The 13,356-nt window shown below is 37.4% G+C and overlaps 1 protein-coding gene across 1 annotated transcript in view; it reads right to left on the bottom strand.

Moving 5' to 3' along the window:
- The window catches only part of METAP2 (methionyl aminopeptidase 2), a 30,591-nt gene extending 18,225 nt beyond the window's left edge, over positions 1 to 12,366 (bottom strand). Inside the window, exons 1-4 of the mRNA XM_037845958.1 lie at positions 12,144 to 12,366; positions 10,175 to 10,279; positions 6,513 to 6,578; positions 3,561 to 3,663 (exon numbers count right to left, since the gene is read on the bottom strand). Of these exons, the coding sequence (XP_037701886.1) occupies positions 3,561 to 3,663; positions 6,513 to 6,578; positions 10,175 to 10,279; positions 12,144 to 12,294 (425 nt within the window). The 5' untranslated portion in view covers positions 12,295 to 12,366. The remainder of the gene's footprint in view (positions 1 to 3,560; positions 3,664 to 6,512; positions 6,579 to 10,174; positions 10,280 to 12,143) is intronic.
- Positions 12,367 to 13,356: the final 990 nt, after the last annotated feature.

Genomic DNA, 13,356 nt, shown 5'->3' on the forward strand with positions numbered 1-13,356 from the left:
TATATATAACAGAAAATTTCCCATCATTAAGCATACAATTCAGTAACATTAAATACTTTCACAATGTTGCACTACCATCAACACCATCCATTACCAAACATTTTTACTGCTCAAAACAGAAACCCACTAAGCAGTAACTCCCCATTCCACCTCCCACCAGACCCTGGTTAACTCTAACCTTTTTGTCTCTGAATTGGCTTATTCTAGATATTTCATAAAAGGGAATCATACAGTATTTTTCTTCTGTCTGGTTTATTTCACTTAGCATGTTTTCAAGGTTCATCCATGTTGTAGCATGTATCAAAACTTCATTCCTTTTATGGCTGAATAATAATCCACTGTGTGTATGTACCACATTTTGCTTATCCATTCATCTGCTGATGGAAACTTAGGTTTACACCATTTGACTCTCATGAACAGTGCTGCTATGAATACTGGTGCACAAGTATCTGTTTGAGTTCCTGCTCTCAATTCTTTTGAGTACATACCTAGGAGTGGAATTGTCAGGTCATATGTAATTCTATATTTAACTTTTTGAGGAACGGCCAAACCGTTTCCCACAGCGGCTGCACTATTTTACTTTCCCAGCAACCATGCATGAGGGTTCCAGTCTCTCCACATCATTGCCAACAGTTGACTTTCCATTTAATAACAGCCAATCTAGTGGGTGTGATGAGCATTTTTTTCATGTATTAAGCGTTAACTTTAAGTGTTCTATAATATTCACATTGTTACAAATATTAGTGACCGGTTAACATGTTTGGGAAATCAATGGATTTCCTCCGTTTTAGCAATAAGCATCTAGAAATGAAAATGGGAATAAAAATCTGTCATTCACATCAGGAACAAAAAACATAAAACATTTGAGAATAGATTTAAGTTTAACAAGAAAGGGACAGGACCATTTTGGGAAAAAGAAAAAAAAACTGAATGAATGGAAAAATATACCATGATACTAGATAAACAATGTAATAAAACAATTTTCAGAAACTAATATATAAATATAACACAATTGCAATAAGAATTCTAACAGGGGCATTTCTTTGTATGTGTGTGTATAAAAGACTGTATGACTGAAACAGCCAAGAAAAGTATCAAAAAGAACTGTGTTTGGGTTATGCAGCAGGAAAGAATGACTTGTCTTACCAAATTATCAAGGTATATTATAAAGTCTATGATATCAAATCAAGATGGTATTAGCATAGGAATAGTCAAATGGCTCAACAGATCAGAATAAATAATCCAGAAATTGATTCCATGTATGTGAGAATATAGTATATGATAAAAGTGGTCATTCAGTTCAGTAGGATGAATTATTTAATAAATAATTCTAGCAAACTGGCCATCTATGTGAAAGACAATAAAATTAGCACTCCCAACCATAAACAAAAAATTCCAGATCAATTAAACATGGAAATGTAATAAAACACAAAATAAAAAGTTCAAGAAAATCTCAGAGACTGCTAGGAACCCAGAAGTATAAAATACAGACATCTGATCTATTTAAAAAATTTTTAACTCCTGGATGAGCAACAATACCATAAACAAAGCTAACAATCAAAAGATCATTAAAATCACTATAAGTTTGGGAAATATAAACTAAAGAATACATTAATTCTTTGATCAGCAATCCCACTCCTGGAAAACTATCATTTAAAAATAAAACTACTGTTAGATAAGGTATATATATGTGTGTGTGTATGTGTGTGCGTGTATATATATACATACATATATATATATATATATATATATATATAGAGAGAGAGAGAGAGAGAGAGAGAGAGAGAGAGAGAGAGAGGGAGAGAGAGGGAGAGAGAGGGAGAGAGAGACAGAGAGGGAGAGAGAGGGGGAGAGAGAGATTGCAGAATGGTTTATAGCGGCAAAAAAAACATTGGAGACAAAGTAAATACCCGTCAATTGGAGAATGGTGGAAAAAAGTATGGCACATTCACACCAAAGAATATTATGAAGCCATTCAAAAGAACATTAGATCTATTCTGATTGACTTGGAAGGACTTTGAAGAAGTAGTACTGAATGAGAAAAGCAAGGTAGAGAAAAGTGTGCCTACGATTCCATTTCGGTAAAACAATGACCAAAACACCCCTCTTACATAAACAGACGTACATATACACATATATAAGCATAGAAAAATATGGAAGGCTACCTGCTGGGTGGTTAACATGGTTCTGGAAGGAGGGGAAGGAAGAGGGAACAAACAAACAAAAAAAGAAATTTAAAAGATTATATTTAAAAATAAATGTGATCACATCATACATACTATGGGAATTTTATGATACAGAATTACATGTATCTGTGATATAAAAATAAATGCTTTAAGAAAGGGATAATGATTGATGAATTCAAATTCAAAGAAAAGAAATCCATGTCATAAAACTCTAGAACCCTACAGACTTATGCCTAAGAGTATTCACAATTGGGACTGAAAAGGGGGTGTCAACAACATTATGTTCTTTTCTATGTTTAAAGAAAACAGGCTGAAGAAATAATGCTACAGTACAAGCTTTCTCAACCAACTATTACACCACTGGATTAACTAATGCTCTTGATTCCCTCTGTAAAATATACCAACCAATGTCCAGAGTATTATAATTATTAACGGCTGATAGGCTATTATTCTGAATAATAAAAAAATAATAATAGCTAACACTTAGTGCTTACGTGTCTGCAACTCTTCTAAGTGCTTTGCACATATTATTCCTCACAACAACTCTATGAGGTGTCCATTTAATAGCTGACTAAATGAAAGCACAGCCAAGGTAAGTTACTTGCCCAAGTCCAAAGCTAAAACGTGTCAGGGCCGGGATTTAAACGCAGCTTGGTCCCAGCTTTCATGCTCTTTATTCTGTGTACTGACTCTATGGGCCCCTGTTCACCAACTGAAATGTGCCTTCTGGAACACTTCCAAGAATCAGTAAATTTGTTCCCAGACCTGTTTAAGCCATCTGTACTAGCTACTATAATTGTGTAATTTAATTACATATTACATGAAAAGAATGGTTTCTATGAAAACTAAATTGATTTAAAAAGTCTCAATAAAGGCAAGTCATCAAAAAATACTTCCATCAAATTAAGTGTAGATAAAAACTATAATTGGTTTTGGGCAAAAAGTGTAATGATGCAGGCATCGGCCTTCAGATTACTCAGTTCTTGTCCCTCTTCATAGAACTCAAACTGAAATCACAGACAGTGAATTAGGGATATGGTTTATGGGAAGAAAAAAAAAACAGTGAACACCCAATGTAAATCCATGTTCAATTATCAAGAGTGGTAAACAAATAAAATAAATTTGTTTAAGTAAACTTTAACTATAGATTTTTATTTTTTATGATCTCCACTTTAGCATACTTTTTTTGATTAATCAACGTACTACTAGGCCCAATCATTTTGGGTAAGAGGGCTTCTATTGTATTTCCTCTGCCACAAACTTACAAGCTTTTATTAAGATACTGGAGCAAAGACCTAAGAAAAATAAATTTTGCTTTACTGCTAAGCCACAACTTTCAAAAAGTCAAATTTAAAGTTATTTTATGATCCTTACCCATCTTGTGTGGGTGGGTACTCGCACTCCTGTCCTTTGGGAAAAACACCATTAGGATACAGGTCGCATATTGGAACTGAGGGAGGGTCTGTTTGAACTTTTGCTGTGAGATACAAATAAAGAATTAACTTCTGTAGTTAACAAAAATTAAGCAGTTATCATTACAGTTTTTTCAGCCCCTAATGGTTGTTACAAGCCCTGGACTTAAGGAACCTCCACACTATCTCATTATAGTTACAAGCACAAGACACTTAACCATGCTGACCACCTCCTCTGATTACTGCTGCTTAGAAATAGAAATGCTCAACTTTTCAGAACTTCATTATGTACCCAAACAGTACATGTCTTGGCAGAAAGCACAAACATACAAGTTTTCTTCTACATTCACCATATTTAAGATGGAAAAGCAAATAGAGGATGGCTCTCAGAAATAAAAACCAAAGAACCAACAAGAAAGTAAGAAAGTCCTATAGCAATAAAGTAAAACTTTAAACTAATTAGGTATTAATAAAGGTGAAAAAGTATTATTTCAAGGGTTAATTTAAAAGCATACATACCCAATGCTTAAAGGCAAATTTCAGTTACCTGAAAAAAAACTATATTACTTGGAAAACACTATAGTATATTTCCCAAACACCATATTCCAAAAGACACCAATGTTCCCAAAATGCTTAAAAAGAAGGAAAAAAAAAATCTAACCAGATTTTTCTTCTAAAATTTTTTTAGAATTCATAAGAACTAGTAATATGGTTCTTATAAGAACTGACTTAGGGAGGAATACTATATCTAAGGAATGTCAGAAGTTGCTTGCGAGTTAATTTATGCAGTAGTTATCATTAACTATAATTTACAATTTTCTCACTTTATAGATGAGGAAAATAAGTAAATTGTTCAGGAGTATATTATTTGGCTTATTCCAGAAGTGATTTAAGGTAGCCTACAAGGATATCTAAACTACAGAAGAGACATTCAGAGTAAATTAAAAAGCAAAAATCAAAACAATGAAAAGGACATAAAATAGAAATGGAAATAAGGCCAATATAGAATCCAGATTTGGCTCTAACCCTTTCAGCAGCCAACGTAAAAGGAAAAGCCAGGTTATTTGACAGATCATGGTATTTCTGAGATAAAAACAGATCATCTAGTCAGGGGAAGCACAACTACTCTTGATATTATGACCAGACAAGAGTGTCTCTTGACAGTACTCATAAAGAATTATAATGAACAATAAATTCAAAATGTTCAGAAAAGGCACAATAAAGATTTATGGCATCATGCTAAAACATCCATCAGTAGAAGAATTCTATCAAGGGCAAATACAAAACTGCCCCTTAACACTCCTCCCTCTGGTCTACCTTTGTTAAGGGGCAATTTGTAACATATCTGAAGAAATGTTTTCTCTCAAGCCACAGGTAATAACATTCAGTGCCACACTTCTAGGGATTTTAAATGGAACGAATATGACATCATAATCCTTGGTAGATTCACAAATGCAAGTAGCCTGTACTCACCAAATACAGATTCATGTACCTCCCAGGCTAAGGAATACTGATTTCTTCTTATGACAGTAGAAGCATCTAGGAAGGATGGATACCTGAAAGCTATCTTACCTCCTTCTAAACTAGGGAAGTAACGGCTGACAGAGACAAGAGCTTCCTTAAAAGATGACTTAAGTTTTTCTCTGATCACAGAGATAAAAACGGAAATAAAGCCTCCAAAATTCTGATTCACAGAATTTTAGCCTGCAAGTTTTTAAAGGAAGGTATAACCAGATACTCAATATCCCCTATAGCCTGAAAGACTTCCAAGATTAGAAATAAAATGTTCTGATTCTCAACACAACCTTTATGCCCCAATACTACAGTTTCTCCTTGTATTTCCGGGCCCCTGATTATGTTTGGCTCTGCTATTTATAGAAACAAAACAAGAGTTGGGATATTTTATGCAAATTTGAAATAGTACAATATAAAAATTGATAGAATCTCACCATATGCACAAATTTTAAATAATATGACTCCTCAAATGATCATCAAGAATCTCATATTTCAAAGCTAGCTGGTGAACTACAAACTGTGTTTATCTTATTACCGCTTGGTGGCACCATTTTAGGCATACTTTGACAGAATTATTCTTTTAATTATGTAAGTTTTAGGGAACTCATCCCTAACTTGCAGTAAAATGCGACCAAACTGTATGTGCCAGTTTGGATGTATTATGTCCCCCAAAATGCCATTATTTTTGATGCAATCTTTGAGGGCAGACATATTAGCATTGATTAGATTGGAATCCTTTGATTGTTTCATGGAGATGTGACTCAATCAATTGTGAGTGAAAAGTCTGATTGAATAATATCCATGGAACTGTTACCCCGCGCATTCAGGGTAGGTGTTAATTGGATCACTGGAATCCTATAAAGGAGTTTAGACAGAAGGAACTTGGAGCAGCTGTGAGTGACATTTTGAAGAGGAGCTGCAGCTAAGAGAGGACAAAACACCCCAAGAGCAACATTTTGGAGAACGCCATTTTGAAACGCAACCTGGGAACAAGTGGACGCCAGCCACGTGCCTTACAAGCTAACAGAAGTTTTCCAGGCATCAATGGCCATCCTTCAGTGAAGATACCCTATTGATGTCTTACCTTGGACACTTTATGGCCTTAAAACTGTACCTGTATAACCAAATAAACCCTCTTTATAAAAGCCAATCCATTTCTGATATTTTGCATAACGGCAGCATTAACAAACTGGAACACCGTATTAACATTCCTTAGCTGAATGACACTGAAGAAAATACCAACACAATTGTTAAACCAAAGTATTTGTTAAATAGTTATCAACTTTTCTATTAAGCCTAGATTTATTTTCCTGACCTATACTAAATCTTAAGAAATTCCAAACATGCCAGTAACAACCATTTCTAACTTTATGAAGTAAGAGCAACTTAAGACACTAACGTCCTTTCTTCTTCTTCTTCTTTTTTTTTTTCTTTCCAGCTGCTCCATCTCCATCACCATCTCCATCTAAGAAAAGACAATTTCAGGTACATAGTCATTTAAACCTCACAAGCATACAATTGTGCACACACACTATAAATCTTAAATAGAATAAGACAAAGTTGACCCAATACTTTTAGAAAAGAATTTTGTATATTGCTAGCTTTAAATATAGAATTTGATTTGTATAATCAAAAGTACTAGCAAATTTTGCTTTGACTTACTCTAACAAAAGAATTGCTGAATAATATATTTTTCATAATACAAAATATATTAAATAACTTCTCTTTTAAAAAGCCAGGAAAAATAACTAGTGTTAGTTTAATGTCAATAACAATGGCTTTGCAACTTCACCTAAAATACCAATTAAAATTTACATATGCTTTGTAGTTAAACACTTGTATTTCATAACCTCATCTGATCCTCAAAGCCACCCTATGAGGCATGTTTAAATGAATTAAATGTTTAAAGGATTTGCCCAAAATAATTCCAACTAGTAAATGGTAGAATTGGACCAAGAATATGTCACCTGATTGCTAATCCAGTTTTCCTGATTTTGTATGAAGGGATATTTGGGGTCTCACATTTTAAAATGTCTTTTTCCACAACTTACCAGAAAAACAGAATTCTCCTTCTGGGTCAAATTGTTTGCAAAAATTGGTACAGGCATATACTTTTCCTGGGTCGATAGTTCTGATTCTCAAAACAAAGTGATTCAAAAAAGGGGGTTTAGTGGGTTGAAGAGTGTTCCCAAGGAATTCATGTCTACCCAAAGCATGTGATCTTATATGGAAATAAAGTCTTTCCAGATGTAAGTAAGGATCTTGAGCTGACTCATCCCAGATTTAGGGTAAATCCTAAATCCCATGACTGGTGTCCTATCAGAAAAGGAGAGGACACAGACACATAAAAGGGAAGAAAGCCCTGTGAAAATAAGGAGGTACAGATTAGAATTATTCTGTCACAAGACCAGCAAAGCCAAGAGCCACCAGAAGCTGAAAGAGGCAAGAAAAGATTTTCCTCTGGGGCCTTTGAGGGGAAGATGGCCCTGATAATGCCTTGATTTCAAACTTCTGGCCTCCAGAATTGGGAAAAAATTAACTCTGGTTGTTTTAAGCCACCCAGTTTGTGGCATTTCTTATGGCAGCTTGTGGTGGTTTGATGCTGTATGTACCCCAGAAAAGCACGTTCTTAAATCTAATCCATTCCTGTGGGTATAAACCCATTCGAGGTTACTTCAGTTAAGGTGTGACCCACCTCATTCAGGATGGGTCTTAATCCTCTTATGGGAGTCCTTTATAAGAGGATGAATGAATAGAGAGAAAGGAAAAGCCACGGAAGAAGCTGAAACCCTGAAAGAGAAGAGAGAGACCAGCAGATGCTACCATGTGGCAAAGGAACCAAGGATCACTGGCAACTGGTGGTATTCGGCAATAAAGCATCGCCTTAATGACGCCTTGATTTGGACATTCTCATGGTCTCCAACTGTTAGCTAATAAATGCTCAGTGCTTAAAGTCAACCCATTTCATGGCATTTTGCTTTAAGCAGCCCAGGAAACTAAAACAGCCCTAGGACACTAATACAGGGGGGTAAGAACTATTTTGGAACATAGTTGGCAAAAGGAAGGAGGACCCAAAATACCCATGGATCTACTGTGAGGTTTTTTGTTTGCTTTTAAAAAATTTTTATTGTGGTAATATATATATAACAAAAAGTTTGTCATTTTAAGGTGTGTAATTCAGTTGCATTAATCACTTTTGCAATGTGCTACCATCAAAACCATTCATTATCAAAACGTTTTCATCATCCCAAACACACTGTACCCATTAAGGCCCTGGTAACCGCTAACAAACTTTCTATCTCAATGAATTTGGTCAGACTAGATATTTCATCTAAGTGGAATCATATTTCATCTAAGTGGAATATTTGTCTTTTTGAATCTGGCTTATTTCACTTTCAAGGTTCATCCACGTTGTAGCTTGTATCAGAACTTCATCCCTTTCACAGTTGAATAATATTCCATTTTGTTTATCCATTTATCTGTCGATGGACACTTAGGTTGTTTACACCTTTTGGCTATTGTGAATAATGCTGCTCTGAACATTGGCATGCAAGTACCTGTTTGAGTCCCAGCTCTCAATTATTTGGGGTATATACCTAGAAGTGGAACTGCCAGGTCAAATAGTAATTCTATGTCTAACTTTTGGAGAAGCCACCACACTGTCTTCCACAGCAGCTGTACCATTTTACATTCCCACCAGCAATGAAAGAGTTTGTCTTTCTTCACATCCTCACCAAAATTTATTATTTTTTTTTTTTTTAATAAAACCTGTGTGTTTTTAAAAATAATTTTCTATGAAGCCCATGCCCATATCCTTGAACTCTGAGAAAAGGTTAAGGATACTATTAAGGCCAACATCAAATAAAATTGTGACTTAGAGCAGTTTAAATAAAGGTATCAAAACAGACCTAAGTTTCTGAATTTTTACAAATACTGCTCAATACATTTCAGTAATCATTTTTGAAGCACCCTAACCTACCCACAAAGCACACTGCTATGAAATAGGGATGACTAGAATGCTGTCCACGACGATTAGAAGTTGGTGATCTAGTAGTATGCTCACCACATAGTATTCTCTTAAATGTTTCACCTGGTGGCAGTAACTCAGTGGCTAGCAGCAATAATTTTAGATTGTGAAATCCATACCTATAAAAATGTCAAATTACTGTTTACATTTTCTGCTTTGGGAGCTCCCTTTTTCACTATCAGATTGAAAAACTACTGATTAGTCTGTGTTCACCTTACACAAAGGCTTGGGCTTTATCTATGCCTCTGTATTTCCACTTTCATCCCTAGAATTTTTCGTCAAGCCTCTTACAGTAGGCCTGAGTATCATGGAGCAAAACACATTATCTACACGAATTTTAAAGATAAACAGGAGCCATGTCACACAAATTTTCAATAATTGCAGCTGCTGTCTTAAAAGAAACTGTATAGCATCAAATACCATAAAAAGCAAAGGCCAGGAAGTTCATGGAATTTAGGAGCACTCCAATATGCTCCTTTGAGAATTTGGAGGTAGTTTTGGTATAGAGAGTAAAAAAAATGGTCTTGGAATCAGAGCTCAGTTTTGAAACTCCAGCTCTATTCTACATGCACTAGCTGTATCACAGTGGGCAAATCATATAAGCACTATCTCCCAATCTATAAAATGAGAATTCATGTGGAAGTATTCTAGGATAGTTCCCGAGTACATACTAGCTATTCAATAAGTGTTACTTAAATAAATAGCTCTCAACTTTGAGTAGTTTAATAAATGTTAATTAAATAAACAGCCCTCAACTTTATCTTATTAGCATTCACCCACTACTTGATTTTCTACCAAGTACATTTTTAAAAGTTGAGATCTGGGTTATCTGAGTAGTTATTCAACACATCCAAGTTTTTAAAGAGTTGCTAACAACTACCGCTTCCTTTTTTCTGAGGCATTAATTGACATTTTAGCAAGAGAAATGTCAGAGAATAATCAATTACATGGACAAATAAACAGATTTCATCTAAAGAAGGTCACATTTTCTAGCTTTTCTAATCACAAAGATCAAATTGGCCATTTCCATTTACCTTCATCATCATCATCTCTTTCTTTCTCTTCCAATGCCTGTCTTTCCAATTGTCTTGCTACCTCATCAACTGAAGCTCCTGATTCTTTGTCAGTTTCCTGTTGCCCTGTTGATCAAATAAAATAGCATAAATCAAATCTAACACTTTCCCACTAGAATATGTTCTCAGCATCCTGTAGAACACACACACAAAAAGAGTTTTCATCATAAATGTTCAGGAAGCAAAAACAAAAATATTATTGTGATCACAACAGAATTTGTTTAATGACAGAGAAAAATCTTCCATACCTAGGTAGATCCATTAATTAATTCATTTAACAAAATATCCATTACACACTTTTTTGCTATTGGCTATAAAGATAAACAAAAGAGAGTTAGTCCCTATCCTTAAGCAGTTGAACTTTTTAAAGTGCTTCAACAATTAGACTACAACAAATAGCAGTTTAATTTCCAGAAAGGTACTTAAGACAGGCAATAAATCCTGAAAGCTCTAGTAAGACAATTCAAGTAGGACACCCTAGGCTCCAGAATTTCATGAAGTTGTCAGGATGTGCTGAGTACTATCGAAATAAATAGGAAAAGATATTCCAGCATTAAAAAACAAAATTCCTGAACATTTAAGCACAAGACCAGGCCCCTGCCCTGGAACTGATTGCAATATAGCTATAGAAGCAGTATGTGTATAGAAAGAGATAGTAAATACCAGGTAGCACACAAGGAAGCGTCATCCTGGCAATTTTAGAAGATTCATATCAAGAGCTACAACTGTTTAAAATATATTAGGGTCCAAATGCTGAACACTTTAAAGGATAAACTGAATAGTTTGGATTTCATCTGAAAGCCAGAAACAGCCAAAAGCTTATATCCTAGCACTAAGTTTTTGCCCTGGAAGAGTCCCAGGAACTCCACAATTCCCTTTCTCCCCTTCTACCCACGCTAATCCAATTCAGAGTATAGAGCAGGCTAATCATCTAATCAAATTTCAGGAAGATACAGATTATTCCTCTCCAACCTCTCTCAACTCCAGTATTCATCACTTCTCACCTCTCCATTTTTCTCACTCTTTCTCTGGCTGATTTTAAATTAAAAATAATTTTTCCTTAAATGAAGGACCTTATACAACAACAACAAAAACTGATCTATCAAAATTAAATATTCGTAAAGTTCCTAGCTCATAATATGATCCAACTGTAAACATTCAGCTGTATTTTCCTTTTCTTACCAGTGGATTTAGAAGTTAAAGTTCTGAGACGTCCCATTCTGAGCCACAGAATATCCCATCTGGACTGCTCCCTAAGCCTGCAAGTGGCATCACAATTCAGGCCTAAAGCCCTAAAGCTTGACGATGATATGGGATCAGACAAGTGAAAATTCGCATCACCACCACAAATTCTACTACTTAATGGCATTAGCGCACTAGTGCACAAGAGTACACACACATACACTTAAACACACAAACCCCAACACCCATGTAACCCAGGAGTGGCGGGGGGAAGGTGTGCGGTCAAGGTACTAAGACTTGGCGACCCCAACCCACCCTCGACAAAAATACATCCCAGGGTTCTCCAGCAAAGAGGTGGCAGTATGGGCCAGACCCCATACTGGAGGAGGCTACCAAGGCGTGCGGAAGGTGATAGGGCTGGAGACCTGGGCAGGTTTTCAAGTCCGCTCGGGGGTCTGTGTGAGACTGAGCTTTCTGGTAATACAGAGGTTCTCAGGCCCAGGGACCCCCAAAGCCACCACAGGGGAAGCTGAGGTACTCCTTCCTCCCCTACCCACAGACCCCCTTGTCCCAAGGGAGAAGCAGCCTCTCTCCGAGACTAGGCTCTGTAGGCTGGCCTTGTCACCCGTTCAGGCCTGGGAATCAGTCCAGCCCCAGGATCCAGGTCTCCGGTCGCTGCTGCCCCCGCCGAGCCAGAGCCGCTCGGCCATCCCTAGTGGGTACTTGGAAAACATAAAATTTCCTTCACCTGTGGCAGCCCCTTTACTCTTCTTCTTCTTTCGTCTTTTTTTCTTGGCTGCCTCCTCAGCCGTAGAGGCAGCTCCTTCCTCCCTGTCGTCCGGGTCCAGGTCGCCATTCAGGTGGCTCCCGGAGGCCCCTGCCCCCTCCACGCCCGCCATATTGCCCGAGAGAGCGCGAGGGAGTGAGACAGAGCGGCAAAGGCCCGCTCCTTCTTCACCCACCCACACCAGCGACTCCGGAAGCTGCTCTCGATGGTAGGGGCGCAAGGGATGCTGGGACGGGGTGGAGGACTCGGCCGCAGGGGCCGGGAGGCAGTTGGTGCCCAATTTTCCTGGCGGCTGGCGGGATTCTTGTGGTACCTGGAATGCGGCTTGGGCTGACTTGACCGAGGTTGACTGAGCAGACTGCACACCCGCTTCGCCCCATGCCTTGGGCATTCCCGGGGCAAATCTGTCCACGGAGGTTCAAGTCGAAAGGAGATTGTTTAGCTCCCGAGTGAACTGGAAATAAATGTGCCTATCCTGAAATAATTGTGCCTATCCTGTGGAGAGGCTCAGCCCGCAAAAGGAGGAGCATTCCCGGCTGGAACCGAAAAGTTTTATGTTCGAGGTTTTATAAAGCGCACATGAAAAGAAGAGAGGAGCCCAAAGTATGTTCACTAGTACTCCTTTTTCTTTTAATGACTCAAAAGGACTGCGTTGATATTCACATTCACAGCACACGGTGAAGCCGTCCGGATCTTAAGATAACTTTGGAAGCTGGAATTTTACGTTAGTTGCATGTGCTCCAACACCGCACCCCCGCACACACACTCTTATTTTCCAATTGATGACAGGAATTGCTGGTTCAGAGTTTCAAGTTCGAACAGCTCATATTTCCCTCCCTGTCTTCGTAGTTTCTCCATGTTATACGCAACTTTCTAACCACCAACCGCCTCTTCACCCTCCCAACCCCCACCTCTATTCCCACACTTACTCAGCCTCTCCCATTAAAGATAAAAGCTCACACTTCAATTTCTCTTTTTCCTGCCATCTTTTCTTTGGACTTAGGAAGTATCATTAGAATGTAATTTAATTTTGCCCTTTCCCATACTCCCAATCCTTTATGAAAGAGCCTCGTGTTCAAACTGCAGTTTGAGGTTTAGTCTGTGGCTTAAGTGTATTTGTGATTGCCTGCAGCTACTCCTTTTTGAATTTCTCCTCAATACAGCTTTTTATCCA

The sequence above is a fragment of the Choloepus didactylus genome, chromosome 8 (genome assembly GCF_015220235.1).
Source record: "Choloepus didactylus isolate mChoDid1 chromosome 8, mChoDid1.pri, whole genome shotgun sequence".
NCBI classification, from domain to species: Eukaryota; Metazoa; Chordata; class Mammalia; order Pilosa; family Megalonychidae; genus Choloepus; species Choloepus didactylus.